The following is a 17,595-nucleotide window of genomic DNA, read 5'->3' on the forward strand; positions in this document are numbered from 1 at the left end:
AGGCACTCCTTGGAAACCCTATGGGGCAGTTCTGCTTTGTCCAGTGGGGTCACTATGAGTAGGAATCGACTCGATGGCAATGGCAGTGGATGAGTTGAAGTCAACTTGACGGCCCACACCACCACCACCAATGGTACTATACATACATACCTGCTGCTGTTTACACACTACTAGAGACATACGCAAGGAGCCTTGGTGGCTTAGCGGTTAAGAGTTACAGTAGCTAACCAAAAGGTCAGCAGTCCAAATTCACCAGGCGTTCCTTGGAAACTATGGGGCAGTTCTACTCTGTCCTATAGGGTTGCTATGAGTTGGAATCTACTTCATGGCAGTGGGTATAGTGGGGTGTAGGGACATACCCAAGGAGCCCTGGTGGCACAGTGGTTAGGCCCTCAGTTGATAACTGAAAGGTCAGAGGTTCGAACCTACCAGCCGTTCCATGGGAGAAAGATGTGGCAGTCTGCTTCTGTAAAGATGATAGCCTTGGAAACCCTATGGGGCAGTGCTGCTCGGTCCTGTAGAGTCTCTGTGAGTCGGAACCAACTCAACAGCAATGGATAATATTCCACTGTGTGTACGTACCACATTTTGTTTATACATTCATCCATTGATGGACATTTTGGTATATCACTTAACATTAAATTTAGAAGAGATAAAATGGATGCCTGGTTTAATTTGCATTTCTTTGGTCTTTTTTTTTTTTTGAGGTGGATATATCTCAGGTTTGTTTACTAATTGTTTTTCCTCTTGTGTGGATTATCTTTTTATTTCCTTGGCCCATGTTTCTATGAGAATTGGAATTTTCCCTGTCAGTCTGAATAAGATCTTTAGGTCACTACTTGTGTTTTATGCAGTGTTCCCCAGATTATTGTTTTCCTTTCCCTTTAATATTAGTTCTTATAGTGGTATAAAAACTTTTTTTTTCCAGTTGTGTAAGTTTAACATTCTTATGTAGTTGAATTTATCATCTTTTGTTTCAAAGATTAGAAACTTAGCCTTCCAGAGATAGAATAAAATCTCAGTTCCGTTCTCCACTGTTCTTTTTTCATATGCTTGTTAATAGATTTAATTTCTTCATCTGCGTGGAGTTATTTGCGTGTGTGCTATAAGAGATGGACAAAAGCCAACCTTTTTCTTTCTCATCAGTGGCCCCAAATCCCTTTCCTTTCTCATCGTTGGTGATGCTCCATCCTTCAGACATTCCTTTTTCGTTTAAAAAAAAAAAATTCTTCTTTTTAAATAATCTGACTCATTTGGGGAGTATATACTTGATATTTAGAGCTGGTTTGAAATGCTGGTTAATCATAGGAGCTCATCCGTGTTTCTTCCAGAAGGTCTCTTGTGCTCACCTCGGCGGGGCAGAGAGGGCAGCTGTGTTTCCATCCGAGCAGTGCCTCTCTGGGCTTCGGCAAAAACCTCTGCCTCCCCAGCCTCTAGCTGCAGAATTCGAATGGGGACACTCTACACCTGTGGCATTTTATTACTTTCAGTTAATGTGATTCTTTAAGCTTATAATTAATTGGGACCTAACTTCAAATCCGAGATTTTCCAATTACGTTAGTTCTCAGACCAGATAGAAATTCTTTGTCAACTGTGTGTCTATCCCCCCCAACATTTTTTTTTTTAACTTAGAAAAAAATATTTTCCATAAAATTGGAGGCTGTCAGAAATAGTAGTTTGCAGACTTCCTAGTGAGTGATGTTCTAGAAGGTCCATAAGCTCCTTGGTGTATAGGTTGCTCAGTGTCTGTGTACACATTTTTTTTTGCCTTATTTAATAAAATACCTCTCAAAAACTGATTTAGCTCATTTAGGCGTCGAGATGAAGTGTCTGAGTTCCAGATACTTCGTCCCTAAGAATTTCCCTTCAGCCTTCCCTTGCTTTCTTTCCCCTGTAGCCTGACTGGCAGCCCTATTTACCACAGAACGGAGACAACATCGAAGTCGCTTTTTCCTTCTCCTCGGTATTGTGGCCTTGGTCAGGCTACCTGGCCATTTCCATCTCTGTCACCAAGAAAGCGGCTTCTTGGGAAGGCATCGCCCAGGGCCACGTCATGATCACCGTGTCCTCCCCAGCGGAGACGGAAGTAAGTGTGTGGCGGGGAAATAGCTTCTTTCTCCTACCCTTTAATGTCACTTGTCAGGCAGGGAAGGACAGGCTGACTCCTGGGGTCTTGGATGCTAAGTTCAGTTGACTGACGGATCAGTCTTTAAGGATAGGGTCTCTGAAGCAGTGGAGTGTAAAAAACCAATCCAGTAAGTGAGTAATAGTGTTCCCTAGTCTGTTGCCAAGCAACAACGGATGTGACTGTTTTGTGCCAGATTTCAAGCTCAAAATGATGGTGCCCAAGTATGCGTCCTCTAAAAGAAAATGGGGGGTCATCTTCTGAAGCTCTTGTGGCTTTTTGGAACCAAGTGCCTTACAGTGTAAGTCTTAAACTCATAAGAGTTTGAATGGGGTTAACTGCGGTAATTGAATCTGCCACTTCACACATTTGTTGCTATTGGAAATTCTTGTGTGCAAATTATTTGGCTTAAATTGATAAATAGAGATGATTTTTAAAAGAAGAAAACCCAACAGCTGCTTCTGTACAGAGGGGGCATCTTCAGGTTTCTGTTATTTCTTCCAGTCAAAAAATGGCGCAGAACAGACTTCCACGGTGAAGCTCCCCATTAAGGTGAAGATCATTCCTACTCCTCCTCGAAGCAAGCGGGTTCTCTGGGATCAGTACCACAACCTCCGCTACCCACCTGGCTATTTCCCCAGGGATAATTTGAGAATGAAGAACGATCCTCTAGACTGGTAAGCCACGTCAGACGTGATACGTATTGCCTCCATGTCCATCCACCTCGGGCCTGGGGGTCACCGCTCCTGGGTGGAGGGTGAACCTCTTGTTGAGCCTGGACTCCATGATCCCCAGACTTTGTGGGTCCTTTTGCTCTTCAAGCACCCTGCACTTTGCCTTTGAAATGTAGCACAGTTATAATTGAATAATTGTGCAGTAAAAAACCTCGAGGCCGTCCTTATTTGCTCTTTCCCTTACATCTCCCAGTGAGTCAATCAGGAAATCCTGTCAGTTCTACCTTCAAAACAAGTCCTGAATCCCACCATGCCTGACCATCTCTTTGGCTTCTGCCCTTGTACCAGCCATTGTCATCTCTTACCTAGATGGCATCAGTAGCCTCCTGCCAAGTCTCACTGTTTTGTTCTTGCTCCCTGAAAATCCTGTTCCCCATGTAGCAGCCATGTGCATCTTTTTAAAACATGAATTATATCACAGATTCCTTAAAACTCTTCAGTGGCTGCCCATTCAAACTTCTTTCACATGGCCAAACTTCTTGGTGTGGTCTGTGTAATTTTGAAAGATTTTTATAAGATCAGATTTGCCCTTTAAGAAGATTCTTCTGGAAGGTAGATTAGAAGGGGCTCAGACCAGAGGCAAAGCTGGTAAGCCGTGGTAGTAGCCGTGGGCCTGGAGAGAGTGTGTGGCTCAGCACTGTGGAGCAGGCTGGCTCTGAAGGTCTAGGGGAGGGCTGGGTGGGGGTGGAGTGCCCAGGATATATAGTGATTACTGGGGTTTTGGCTGGGGCAATTGGGTAGATGGCTTACATGGAGAAAACAGGAAAATGAACACATTTAGGCAGAAGAAGGAGTGAAAGGTGATCAACAAGAGTGCTATAAGTGTAGTTGTGTGTTGCCATCTTAGTTCTTTTTGCCCTGTGTGGTTTGCTCCAGCATCTCTGTGTTCTTTTGCTGTGTGCTAAGCTAGGTTGTCAAATGCAGGTGGTTACTAGCAATTTACATGCATGCTGCTTGATAAAGCTGTGGTTCAGCGCACTGTACAAACATTTTTCCAGCTGTGCCTTGGTATTATTTTGTCTTCTCCATGCGTGAGCCATGCACATGGTTTCCTGTTATCCATTCTCATGCATCCAGCACAGAGAAAGCAGGTCAGAAAGCCCAGCTTCTGGGCCGGTGGACGAGACTTCGCAGGCCTTTTCTGCTGGTGACCTAACTAGATAAGACTTTCTTATGAAAAAAGATTGATCATTTTCATGTCCTGGCTTTTTGCTTTTCAGGAATGGCGACCACATCCACACTAACTTCAGGGACATGTACCAACACTTGAGAAGCATGGGCTACTTTGTTGAAGTCCTTGGCTCTCCCTTCACGTGCTTCGATGCTAATCAGTATGGTGAGCAGCAAGGGTCTGCTATCCAGATGCTCTTGCAGCCAACACAGGGGTTGCTGAATGCTGACAGGGTGAATCACGTGTTAAATGATGGGCCAACAAGCAGTCTCCTTGTCATGGTGAAGGCCGAACTAGGTGTTAAAGAAGACTACGTGCCTCGGATTTGGTGGGGTGGTTGTAACATCCAGCTAAAAGACAGGACTATCGGATGCTTAGAGATAGGGACATTTGTACGTTTTTAAAAGAAAAAAAAACTCTCACACTGTATTTTGTTCCTTCTTAAGTAAGTGAGAAATCTTTATATTAGCCATCACAAATGAAAACAAAAGGCTACAACTAGCTGGCACCAAGAGCTCAACTGCTAACCAAGAGGTGGGCAGTTCAAAACCACCAGCTGCTCCTTGGGAACCTCACGGGGGGCAGCTCTCCTCTGTCCTGTAGGGTTGCTGTGAGTCGGAATCGACTCAATGGCAAGGGGTCTTTTGGTTTGTGTATTGGTGAGCCCTGGTCCTTTATTTTTCACCTCCTTTTTCAGTGGCACAAACCAAAAGATTAAGAGCCAGGAGCTTGAGAGATAGTCCCCAGTAAAATACATTCAGAGATGAAAATTCTCAAACCTTGGCACTTTGTGCCCCAGGAACGTTACTGATGGTGGACAATGAGGAGGAGTACTTCCCCGAAGAGATTGCCAAGCTGAGGAGGGACGTGGACAATGGCCTTTCGCTCATCGTCTTCAGTGATTGGTACAACACTTCCGTTATGAGAAAAGTGAAGTTCTATGATGAAAACACAAGGTACTGGGATGAGTTGGTATTTGGATAAGAAATCTGAATTTGGGGGAATTAATGTGTATCCACCAAATACTTCGATGATTATTTGACCTGCTGGTGGTCCTTTCAGTTACCAGAAATCAGAAAGCTTGGTTAGAAAAAGCTCTCTCTTCAGAGAGAGGATGTGTTCTTGAAAGATGCTTTAAAATGATACCTTGCAAAGTAAGTAAAATGCTTACCATTCCTGAGTCAGTTTAGGGAATTCATCGTCGTTTCTTGATCTCAGATACTTAAGCTGTACATTCTGTCCTTCCTGTACTCCCTCTCTCTGTTACTGAATTTGTACAGGTTTTAATGCACCAAAGGAACTGTTACTTGGAGGACCCTTCTAGTAAATTAATTATTTATAAGTATAATATCTTTATAATGTATTTTGAGTTTTTTCTTTATAAGTTTCTCAACTGAATTCTTACAAGTTTGCTTCTCATCTCTTTTCCTCCACTTCTCTAGATTTAGGCTAGGCAATTGTATGAGGGTGTTTGAATGAAGTACTGACTTTCATTTCATAAGAAAAGGTTACTTTTTCCTGCACACGGGTTGAAGCATTTGCACTTGCAGTGTGACTCCAACCCAGGCATTAGTCTCAGCTGAACTGAAGCCTTAGCGTGGACAGACCGGCATGTGGCAGGGGAGCTTGGCTTTTGTTGTGATGGGGTGTGGGTGGCGGTGTTGATTCTCCATGTGCTGAGAGCCTGTGCCTTGTTCTCACTTTCACAGACAGTGGTGGATGCCGGACACAGGAGGCGCCAACGTCCCAGCTCTCAATGAGCTGCTGTCCGTCTGGAATATGGCGTTCAGCGACGGCCTGTATGAAGGGGACTTTACCTTGGCAAACCATGACAGTGAGGTTCTATGTTTACTTTCTTTAAAAAGGGCACATTATTTCAAGAGTTGTGAGACTTGTAACTTTGAAGTCTACACTTCAGAGAGAGAATTATGCGATTCCTAAATAAGTGAGGGCCTATAGAAAGAATGACTCGATGTTTTTGAGAAGTATTTTTATAAAGTGGTATTAACCACTCTGGTTCTGTCCAGATTTTTGAAACGAAAATATTTTATGCAGGCACTCCTAATTTTGGTGCTGTCTGTAAAATTCTTTGTATATTATATGCTCCCAAATAGTAAATACATCATAGGTTGTTGATCATTTACAAAATTTCGTTGGTGAAATAACTTTGCATATCTTGTTTATGAAGTCTCCTGATACACTTCTGGTAGCTAGTTTCTGGAACAGCACTTACGCATTAGTAATTGTGCTCATCCTGACTTGGGTTGTCCTAAGTCTCTGACAGTTCTGTTCTGCAACCAGTGTCAGTGTTTTTTTTGAACTTGAATTTTGAGGTAATTACTTGAAATGTGACAAGGCAGTGGCAGCTTTTAAGAATAAAAACAGTTTTTAAAAACTGTATAATTTGTAAAGAATGCATTTTGGGTAAATGATTAGTTCTTGATGCAATTGTTGAGTGTTTTGTGTTCTCATAACTTTGAGCAATTCTTTTCTAGTGTATTACGCATCAGGGTGCAGCATCGCGAAGTTTCCAGAAGAGGGCATAGTGATCACACAGACCTTTAAGGACCAAGGTAAAGAATGCTACTCATAGGCTTTTCGGTTTCTTTGTTCTTCTTTTTATAATAACAAATTTGTTGACTATAACTCACATACTATAATATCTGTCCTTCTAGAGTGTACAGTGCAGTGGTTTGTAGTATATTCACGTGGCTGTTCAACCTTCACCTCTGCCTAATTCCAGAACGTTTTCATCCCTCCGAGAAGAAATCCCAGGCCCATTAGCTGTTCCTCATGAGAGTTGGTATTTTGTATTTCAGAATGAACGTCCATCTGAAAGTGTACTGTTTCCATAATGGGGAGTTATGGATGGTTTTATTAGTTGAGAATGATGAAAAGTCAGGATTTGTTACTTGTCTGCAACCGCAGGTGGAATTTATGTCTGAAGAGTCTCTACCCATTTGAAAGGGTTTTTTTTCTTTTCACCAAAGCCACGTCAGTCAGTAAACAGATCTGTGCTTCGTAGGGTTGTATTTTAACTTCAAGCACATGAGTGGTTTGTCTTCCCCCATCATGTGGCACAACTTAAAGTAGGTTAGTGATCCTTTCTGAAATCAGTGTCTCAAAGGACAGTCATTGCTGGCACTGGGTACATGTGAGGAGCAAAAGCAGTGGTCTCCTCATGGTGTGTGTCCCTCACTGGCTCACTGCTCTGGGGGAGGAGAATCAAACTTAGATTTAAGGTGCTCCATTAAAAAACCATCTGTGTCAGACCAAAAGATTAACAGTTACTCTAAAGCAAAGATGAGAAGAGAAGGGAGCAGGGAAACTAGAGCACTGGAAAGGGAACAACCAGAATGCAATTTAAGAGAACGTTGACACATTGTGAAAACTATAATGTCAGTGAACAATTTATGTACAGATTGTCAAATAAAAACCTAATTAGCTGTGTAAACTCTCGTTGAAAACACAGCAAAATATTATTTGGAAAAAAAAAAGAAAGTAGCACCTAGCAGCCCATGAAGGGCTTTTTGTTATGGTGATGTGCAACCTGTCAAGTCAGCAACCTGTTATGTTGATGCAGGTCCTGTTAAGAACATTCAGGATTTGGACTTTTAAAGGATCACGAAGACTTGTCATAGAAACACACCTTTAGGAGTGTTAACACTAAGAGTTTTTTACATAAGAATTAAATGAGGATTTCGTTTCAAAGTGAGATAAGTGTCTTACAGAGAAAAAAAATTACATTTAAAGATGAACACTTTATGTTGGTGTTCTGCTGCAGTCTGAAATGAGTAATTACCTTGAAATCCTTTTAAGTGGTGGCTTGTTTTTATTTCGAAAAAGGCTTCGAATTGAATAATCCTTGTGGTAAAAAATAGGAGTGTGGAAATCCGGGTTATGCTGTGTCAGAAAAGAGCCCACTGTCAGGAGCAAAACCCAGTGACACCGTGAGGCCCAAAGGCAGTGCCTTGTGCTTTACACATTTCGTCTGCTTTACTGCTGTTTTTCCCTCACTCCGAAGGAAATCTTGTTTCCTTCCACTTAGCTCCTAGTGGAGTTACACACAGAGAGCGTGAGATGGTGGCATTTTCCTAGCCACAGGCATTTTGAGTGCTACCAACATGGTACGCCCTGGGTTCTGCTGAAGACGCCTGTCATGTTCTGGTGTTGAGGAGAGCGCTCGCTTGGGAAGATGCTTAGATTGTAGGATGATGCACTGAGAGTTGCAGCCTGTGGCTTGGACACCTTGTTGACCTCTGACCCATTCAGCTTTCTCAGTCGTGCTGGGTGTGTCCTGAAGCCACTGTCCGGAACTTAGGCACCCTGTCTGGGACTTCAGCACCCTGTCTTCTCTTCCACAGCTTTACCCGCTAGGCTGTCTGTGCATCTCCAGCACGGCCACACGGGGGCGGCAGTGTTCTCTGGAGGGCCCAGCACCTGCTCTCCTCCCATAGAGATCTCTGTATAAATTTAACAAAAACAGTCCGAAGATGTAGGGCTCTCAGGGTAAGCGCAGACAAGAATTTGTTTTGTTTAAACCTGAAAAAGGAGAAATGACAGTTTACGCTTGCAGACCAGATACTTTGTACTTGCGTTTCAAGTGAAAATGAAAAAGGATGGAATTAGTGAATTTTGCTAAAACCCAAATTAGTGACATTTAAGACATTGCTTTCCTAGCCTAAAAGTTTGGACTATATTGATTAAATACTGAATCTTGCTGTGGTTTTATATTTGTTAAGTGATACAAAACAGTTCTTTGACAGAAATTCTTGTTGCTATTTTTGTTGTTGTGTTGCTTTAGGATTGGAGGTTTTAAAGCAGGAAACAGCAGTTATTGAGAATGTCCCCATCTTGGGCCTTTATCAGATTCCAGCTGAGGGTGGAGGCCGAATTGTGCTGTACGGAGACTCCAACTGCCTGGATGACAGTCACCGGCAGAAGGGTAAGAACGGCAGTGTGGCAGGAGAGCACATGGGCCTCAGAATGTGACACACAAGTCCTTTCCTCCCTTTGTCCTGAGAAGGCCCTGATAAAATGCTGGTGAACAAAAGACTCTGCTCACATGAGCCAAGTACAACTGGCGGTGGTCCAGGTGCTCTGACTGCTTGGAGTTTTTTGATAGGTATCTAACTCTGGACACATTTAAGAAACAAAACAAAACTGCTTTGGCAGTCTGCAGTGGCTTCTTCTCTTATCTCCACCCTCGTGAGGCCAGTGCCCAGGACCCCAGTACCACAGTGGAAAGACCCAACACCCTGTTTTCCTTTCCCAAGCTTTACCTTCTAAGCTGTCTGTGTGTCTCCCGTATGGCCACTTGGGGGTGGCAGTGTTTCCAGGAAGGCCCAGCACCTGCTTTCCTCCCAGACCTGGGAGTCTTGGCTATATGAGCCTTTGTCTTTCAGAGGAGTGTTATAACCTTTAGGGGTGGGTGGATGGGCGTGTGTGCCTTTGTGTTTCGGGGGAGTGTTACAACCTTTAGGGGTGTGTGTGTGCGTGCGTATGTTGGTGGGGGGTGTGCACCAAGAAGGGTCACCTCCTACACTTTCCCCTTTTCAGGGTCTCTTCTAAGCTTGGTGCTTTTGAGCTTGGATATAGACTGTTGTTTTATAAAGGAGGAAGTGGTATGCCGAAAGTGTTACGTCTTTGTACCTTGGTAAGATGATGGAAAAAAATAGGACTAAGACGTGGTCTCCTAATTCACTAAGACCTCTGGGGCACCAGGGGGAGGGGATGGTACCATCTACCCTCATACTTGCAAATCACTGGAAAAGCATAACTGCAAGAAAACAAGGTCTTCTAAGAGCTTGAACTGTGAGTCGAGAGCCCCATCCATCCCCTCTCTCCCCTCCCACCTACATTTCTTGTCTCTCTCCTCTCTCTCCCTTTCTGATTTTAAGTTGAAATTGACTAAATTCCTAGCATTTTATGTAAATCCTTAGAGTATAATTGGCCTTCTTAAAAATCAAAAGTGAGGGTTAAACTAACGGTTGAAAGAAGATTGATGTTTTATTTCCACAGAGATATTCTTTTAAAGATTTGAGATCACCTGGTAAAAGTCTTTATTAAAACTTAAAATGTTGTAATATTAATATATACTGATGATTCTGTAATATTCCTTGGGCGGCCATGGCTCTAGCAGCTTACTTGTCCATTTCCCCACTTTTGTCTATTACGTAATTTCTTTGGACTCGGGCAGATGTGGCTGTGGCAGCGTGCTTGTCTGCTTTCCCATTCTTGCCTATTCTGTAATACTTCCTTGGACTCGGGCAGACACAGCTGTGGCAGAGTGCTTGTCTGTTCTCCCACTTTAGTTTATTCTGTAATATTTCCTTGGACTTGGGCAGACATGGCTCTAGCGGCATGCTTGTTCATTTTCCTACTTTTGCTTCTTTGAACATATGCCGAATAAAACTTTCTTTTTGCTTTAAAAAAAAAAAAAGTGAAGTAAACATTGTAAATTTTTGTTTTTTATCCAGGCTTACTCACATAACAAACTCTTGTTTATAACTTCCAAATGTGTGTTATATAAACTGTAATCGTACTGTTTTGTTTTAATGGTGATTAAAGTGTCACCTCACGGTGATCGGCAAATTAAAGTACTTCATGGGAAAAAAAATAAAAACTTAAAATGTGAGAAGATTGTCCTAGCCCTTCACTTTCAAATGGCAGCTGTTAGTGCCCTGTGGGGGCTTGCAGCACATGACCACAAGTGTCCTTCATTGAGCGCAAAGTCCTGAATCATCCAGGTTGATGATAATGGCTCCTGGAATGGGCAGACCCAGGGAGGAAGGGTACGGAAACAGTCATTCCAGGTTTCAGTGCAGGGCGGCATTTCCAGTTTTCTGTAGAACCATGCCTCTGCAGCCTGTGAGCGGGACCTGGTTATTGCTGCTCAGCGCCTGGACTCCTTGCAATGTCCCAAGAAATCTCAGACCACCCTCGGCTTTCAAGCATTAGGGATTGGGAGCCACCAGCCCAAATGGCAGCTCAAAGTAATGGCTCTCCAACTTGTGTTGAATTCAAACCCACCTCCCTGCAGTGTCCACACACTGGTCCCAGCCCTGCCCACCAGCTCTTAAACACTGTAAATCTAGGTCCTTCTCCACAGAACCCTTCGGTGGTGGCAGAAGTTATGGTCCCTTGCCTCAGAGACCCAGCTCTCTGGGCCACTCTTCACTCCAGGGCTGTCACACAGTCTTGCTGTCCCTGCATGGGGCCCAGGGCTGAGTGCGTACTCGGGCAGTTTGGCCAGCACTGGGTGCAGTGATGCAAACACTGCCCAGAGCACAGGGCCCTATAGTGAAGCCCCAGCTGGTCTCATTTACACGTGCTGGTCTAGTGGCCTGGACACTGGCCTGGTAGGGCACGTGCTGCTAAAGAACCAGTGAGCCAGAACGTGCCAGAGTTGCCTTGATCTGAACTCTTTACTACCATTTTCTCTTCTTTTTGAGATTAACTTTCTTTTATCTTTCTGTAGGGTTTCCTTCTAAAACAATGTAATTCCTAACCAGCACACTTGTTAACTCCCCAGATTGCTTTTGGCTTCTGGATGCTCTCCTTCAGTACACGTCATACGGGGTGACCCCTCCCAGCCTCAGTCATTCTGGAAACCGGCAGCGCCCGCCAAGTGGAACAGGCTCCGTGACCCCAGAGAGGATGGAAGGTGAGTGGCCGGGACGGCGCTCATGGAGGGGAATCGTGCAGCCTAGCATGATGCCGCCTCAGGAACCATCCTGCTTGCCAGAAAATGAAGACCGTTGGTGTGTTCCACCAGGTTTTTTTCCTTAATGATCGTAGGCAGAGTAGCAAACGGCTGTAGCCTAGCTGACTAGAATGGACTTTTGCCAAGGGCCACTGTGCTCCAGGTGCTCTGACACGCTCCCCAAATCCTCACATTGCTTGGAGCTTGGGTGCATTGTCCCACTCTCACAGGTGAAGAACTGGCTCATGGAGGTTTTCAGCGATACTAGCGGATGCCTTTGAGCACTTGCTGGGTACCAGGCATTAGGCTGGTTGCGTGCCGTGGATTATCTCGCGAAGTCCTTTCAGCAGTCCTGTGAGAGTAAATGTTACTGTCACAGTTTCCAGATGAAGAAGCAGAAGCGAGAGAAGTAACTGTCAAGGTCACTGGCTGGTCACCAGTGGAACCTGACTTACAGGATGCTGGCTTGTGGGGACTGTGATCTCGGCAGGTCTCAAGGATAGCAGTACTGGCCTCAGGCTTGCGTGGCCCAAATGTTCCAGTCACCACCACACCATCCAGCGGACGCTTGCCAGATACATGCATAACTTCAGACTGTCTAGAGCCCCATAAAAAAATGTAAAAAGAAATAGGTGAAGCTCACTTAATACATCACAAATATTGTCATTTTAGCATGTGGCACCACCGCATTTTATGTGCTCAGGGGCCAGTGTGGCTCATGGCTACAGTATTGGACGGTGCAGATTTAAGAAATAAGAAATCAGAAGTTTTAAAATGCAGGGGTTGTTTTTGTTTTTTGGCAATGAAGCTTCTCTGCAGGTTCACATCCTCACGTGTGGCCTTGTGTATGCATTGATGGTCAGCAAATGTTGACCACATCATGACATACAGTGTGACCCTCTGAAAGGGGACAGTCTGTTCCATGTATCCACTTACCTGCAGCAGTGAGAACATGCTGCCTGGAAAAAGCCCTCAGGTCGCTGTCCTGAGGCACCTGGCAGGCCCCTGGAAGACAGGCTCACAGCGGAGCGTAGTGATCCTGGCGGCAGGAAAGCAAACAAACCTGCTTACAAAGCCTTGTCTTGTCCCTTGCTGCTTAATGACAGTGCTGCTTCTTTTTTGTCGATGTTGACCTGGGCCACAGGAAACCACCTACACCGCTACTCAAAGGTCCTCGAGGCCCACCTGGGAGACCCGAAGCCCCGGACACTGCCTGCCTGCCCACACCTGTCTTGGGCCAAGCCACAGCCCTTAAATGAGACGGCTCCTAGGTGAGTGTTCCTGGGGGTCTGTGATTCACAACTCCCTTTTTTGTAAGAGAGAATGGAATTTTACAGACAACACTATCGAATAATCAGATCTCCTGACTTGTCATTTTGTGATGGGATTGAAATTTAGTGAGCCCCCGTGTTGATCTTTGGAAATACGTTCTCTGGTGGCATCCTGCTGTGGGTAACTGGAATCTTGCTATGAGAATCTGTCACTGGCACTGTCACTGAACCTGAGCTCTGACTCGTTTTGGTGAGGGCGTGGAGTCTTGCTGTTTGAGGTTGTGGTCTCTGAGGTGTTCAGTGTGGCGAACTGCAGATAGGCCTAGGGTTCCTTGGAGGAGGTTTGGGATCTGAGTCGGAGCCTGGCCTGGTGTCTGCTGTGGCCTTAACTTCCTGTGCAGATGTTTGTTTCTTGTGAGCTCAGTCTCCCATAGTGACAGCCAATAACCCCATCCCTTGCCATTCCTTCTCTGTCATGTCCAGACAGTGTCTGTCTACCTGTCTCACTCTGCCTCTCTGTTGGGAGGGTTTCCTGTCAGAAGCCAGAACTGGATCTCTTGCCTGTTGTCTCTCTGGGCAGAATGAGCCTGTTTAGCACAGCTGGTGACAGTTTTCTCCTCCTCCCTATTGCTCTTCAGTCTGAGCAGGACACCCTCCTCTACTGCAGGGATAATTGGAGCTTTTCCTGACTTGGGGTGCTGGTGTGTGAAGCGGGGGCCAGTGTCACAAGAAGAGCAGTGCACCACTCCCTCAGCTGGAGCGGCTGCTGCATAAGAATGTCTCCCTCCTCGACAGGAGGCCACCTTCCCATTCCCTCCCCCGCCCTGCCCCCAGCCTTCAGGGCTGCACAGGAACGTCTTCCTCCTCCTTAGGAGGCCACCTCACTCCACTCCTGGGGCTCTATCTCGCTGAGCTGGGCGGCTCCCTGGCAGCCAGCCTTCCTGCTGCCCATGCCACCTCTGCGAGCAGATCCCCCTCTGGCGATGCCTCATGCCTTCTTGTCCTCTGCCCCATGAGTCTTCCTTTAGAATGTCTACGTTGCACGAATCTCAGTGATGTGCAGGTGTTGGTGGGGCCGGGTACAGAGGACCACAGTGGATACCATGAGTCACGAGGAGGATGAGCATGGAAGGCGTCGAAGGCCTGTCTCGTTATACACAGACAGCACTCAGGACACCGATCACGGACCATATGGCATCACTGGAATGTGTTTGACAGGAGACAGTGAGATTGTGGAGCCACATAGTGTCTTCTCATCAGCACTTTTCTTCCTGATACTTTCATTACTGAGAACTTCCCGTTTCCACTTAACATGTCATCATTTAAAATCTTCTGATAACTTGCCATTTTTACATCCCATTTATTAATAACCTCCCATTATTCCAGCACGCAGACCAGCCGTGGTCAGCAGTTCTGACGCTGTGGACAGGCAGTGCTGGTGCATGTTCTAGAAATCCAATTACTCTCCACAGGGCTGTTCCGGACTCGGAAGCAGATAACAATGACCTTTGGTATCCAGCTGTTCCCATCACATATTCCATCTAATTCTGAACTGATCCTCAGGGATGTTGATAACGCAGGGCTCCTAGAATGCGATTTCTCTCTCTCAGTAATTCCTTCCAGCTACCCCCGCCCGTTTATCTCACATTTAACATCTGGTTGGAAATTACTGTCAGCCCTCAGAAGCCTGGATCTAAATGTACTTTGTATTCCTAGAGGAGATTTGAGGCTCATGGAAGAAGCAACAGACAGCCCTTTACAGGCCCAGGGCAGACACTGGTGCAGTGCCAAGTACAGGCTTCTAGTTCACCGACGTGAAATGAAGAATCGTCACCATGCCGATTTGTCCGGCACCGAGTGTCCATACTTGTGGACAGTTGCAGGGGTGTCAAACCTGATAGAAAGCCCTGCCCAAGGGTGGTTCTCTCCTTCCGTCAGTATTTGGTGGAATTCTGGAATGATAATGATGGTGTATTGTTACCACAATTGCTTAACTAGAAAATGCCATCACCAAACAGTTAAATTCCGTAACAGCATATTTACCTGTTAGAGTTAAAATATAGCCCCACATATATTCAGCTAAAAAGTCAAACTTAAGTATCATTGATTCCGTAACTCAACATTGCCATTTTAATTTCCAGACAGATGAAACCTGAAATGTAAAGTTCAGTCGTATACTACAGAAGAGATTGTAATACTCGTTGGCATTTTCTAATTGATGGCCTGGCTGAGAGTATCCCATAAGAGTTTATCTCTTTCCTGCACGGAAGGCTTCTTCCCAGGCCTAAAGAGTTGTCAGGCTTCACTGTGTTTGGCTGATAGAACTGGACACTATTGCATTCTCTCAACCAGAGTAAGAGAGACAGGTCAGCAGTTTCCAAGTGGATAAACAGCAGAAAAATGGGGAATTGGTAATTTGCAAATATCATTTCACTCCTTCACCTTCCTTAGCAGGAACAGTACTCACATTTTCCATGCGTGTTCCTAGCTCTAATCTTTGTGTTCTCCCAAGCTGTCTGCCGCTGTTTACGGCTTGTCAGCCTCTCGTTCTTCCACTGAAGTTGTACTGGTCTGAACAAGCTCTTCACAGCTACGGATACATGATGAGAATGCTGCCGTGACGAGTACAGTACCTGTTGCCGAGCACACGTTTCCTCCGTGGTCTGGCACTCGCCCTGGCGGGCCAGGAGGGATGTGTTCCAGGTGCTGCTGCTCAGATGCTCTACTCTGTTGTTGTTGTTGTTGTGTGCTGTGGAGCCGACTCCGACTCATCACAGAGGAGAACTGCCCCATAGGGTTTCCCAGGCTGTAACCATTACAGGAGGAGGTCACCAGATCTTTTCTCCCTCGGAGACGCTGTAAGATTTGAACTGCTCGTCTTTCAGTCAGCAGCCGAGCGCTTAACCATTGTCCAACCAGGGCTTCTTATGCCATGGTTACATGTGTGTTTCTCATATCCTCCCTCCCAGTGGTGGTTTCCTTGAGGACAAGGACGATGTCAGCTCCCAGGGCCGGTTTGCCCTGCTCCTCACATGTGGTAGTTGTGCAGTTACGTCTGCAGTGTTGATTTTAATTAATCAAAAAGCGAGCTCTGGCTGCTCCAGAGCTCTGCTCCTCTTCCCAGTGTGCCTCTCTCCCCTGATGCTCTGTGACATCTCCAGCTTCAAGCGAAAGCAGGCTGGGTGGGCAGTAGTCTGACCTGACTCTGAACGTTGTAGAGTCCTGAGTATGGACTTGATATTGACATTTCTATCTGAGGACCCAGAAGGGGCACATGATGATTCAGTCGCCTTTATGTCAAGGTAGATGGGATCGTCACTTGTCTTTAAGTTACTTTCCATTTCTCAGGGATTGGCTGAACTTCCCAGGCTAGTATAATTGCTTATTTTTGTCTTGCTTTAATCTGTTTCCCTGAAGTAACCTTTGGAAACATCAAAAGCTACTCTCCATCGACCTGGACAAAGTGGCGTTGCCCAACTTTAGATCAAACCGTCCTCAAGTACGACCCTTGTCTCCTGGGGAAAGTGGTGCCTGGGACATTCCTGGAGGTAAGTTCTTACGTTGTTGTCACTGTGAGTCAACACTGTGATTCGTTCAAAATATCCCCTCCTTGAAAAAAAAGAAAAGGATTAAGATATTGTTGTCACTCTTGAAAATTCTACTTAGATTTTCAAATACAATTTTTTTTTTACTCTGTTCAGGTGTCACACTTAAAAATTTTCAGACAGAGTAACTTGCTCACTCTTTATTAGAGTTCTGTAGTACAAATGTGTATCACATATCCCAGGGGATGCCTGTTACCTGCTGGGCTTGGGCTTGGTCCCAGTCAGTGATGGTAACCGACCTGGCCTCTGAACCCTTGACACAGTGCCCCCCGCTCCCCATTCTCTGCCCAGGCCTTTGGGATACAGCACCATCCCATCAGTGATGGGACTTCACTGGTAGATGCGGTGTGGCCCTGGGTGGTTCCACTCCATCCCCTCACCCCAAGTACAGACACACGCCCTCCACAGGTAGCCACTTTGGCCTGAGCAGACTGCTGGGGCAGGTCTAAGGCTCTCCTTTACCTGGGCCATGGGAACTGGATCACCCTAGCAGAGCAGGGGGCCACTCCTCTGCTCTGGAACCCTGAGCTCTTCCAGAGAGATAACAGTCTGGAGGGAGTTCTCTGTTTCTAGGAGCTGAACAGAAGCTTTAGGGATCAGCAAGGGCACCCCAGCCCTGGGAACTGTGTGTGTGACACTAAGATCCAGAGGCCCTGCCATAGTCCCAGGGTGCACTGATGATGGTCCATTCTGGAACCCTCAGCATTGCTCATGACAGGGTCGCATTTGACATTGTAAATCGGGGGTCCCCCAGCAGCAGCTCCTAGTTTCCTACCACACAGCCAGTCTGTGGAGAGCTTTCCTAAATGGAGGGGCATGGCCAACAGGTGTCGCAGGATGGAAACTGGTCTACCTCTCGCTGTTCTGAGCAAACCGAGGCTCCTCTGGGCGCCCTTACTGTGCACTGTCCTGTCTTCTCTCTGGGAGAATGGGAGGAGAAGCAGAACCACAGCGCTGCTGCACCCCAACGGAGTGTCGCTGTGG

At 45.9% G+C, this 17,595-nt stretch overlaps 1 protein-coding gene across 1 annotated transcript in view; it reads left to right on the forward strand.

Moving 5' to 3' along the window:
- Positions 1–17,595, forward strand: part of MBTPS1 (membrane bound transcription factor peptidase, site 1) — a 55,149-nt gene that overhangs the window by 36,531 nt on the left and 1,023 nt on the right. The window contains exons 13-22 of the mRNA XM_003418082.4: positions 1,898–2,086; positions 2,630–2,802; positions 4,080–4,195; positions 4,830–4,986; positions 5,740–5,864; positions 6,526–6,603; positions 8,835–8,975; positions 11,565–11,696; positions 12,880–13,006; positions 16,424–16,554. Of these exons, the coding sequence (XP_003418130.2) occupies positions 1,898–2,086; positions 2,630–2,802; positions 4,080–4,195; positions 4,830–4,986; positions 5,740–5,864; positions 6,526–6,603; positions 8,835–8,975; positions 11,565–11,696; positions 12,880–13,006; positions 16,424–16,554 (1,369 nt within the window). The remainder of the gene's footprint in view (positions 1–1,897; positions 2,087–2,629; positions 2,803–4,079; positions 4,196–4,829; positions 4,987–5,739; positions 5,865–6,525; positions 6,604–8,834; positions 8,976–11,564; positions 11,697–12,879; positions 13,007–16,423; positions 16,555–17,595) is intronic.

Source organism: Loxodonta africana, chromosome 21 (assembly GCF_030014295.1).
Source record: "Loxodonta africana isolate mLoxAfr1 chromosome 21, mLoxAfr1.hap2, whole genome shotgun sequence".
Classification (NCBI taxonomy): Eukaryota; Metazoa; Chordata; class Mammalia; order Proboscidea; family Elephantidae; genus Loxodonta; species Loxodonta africana.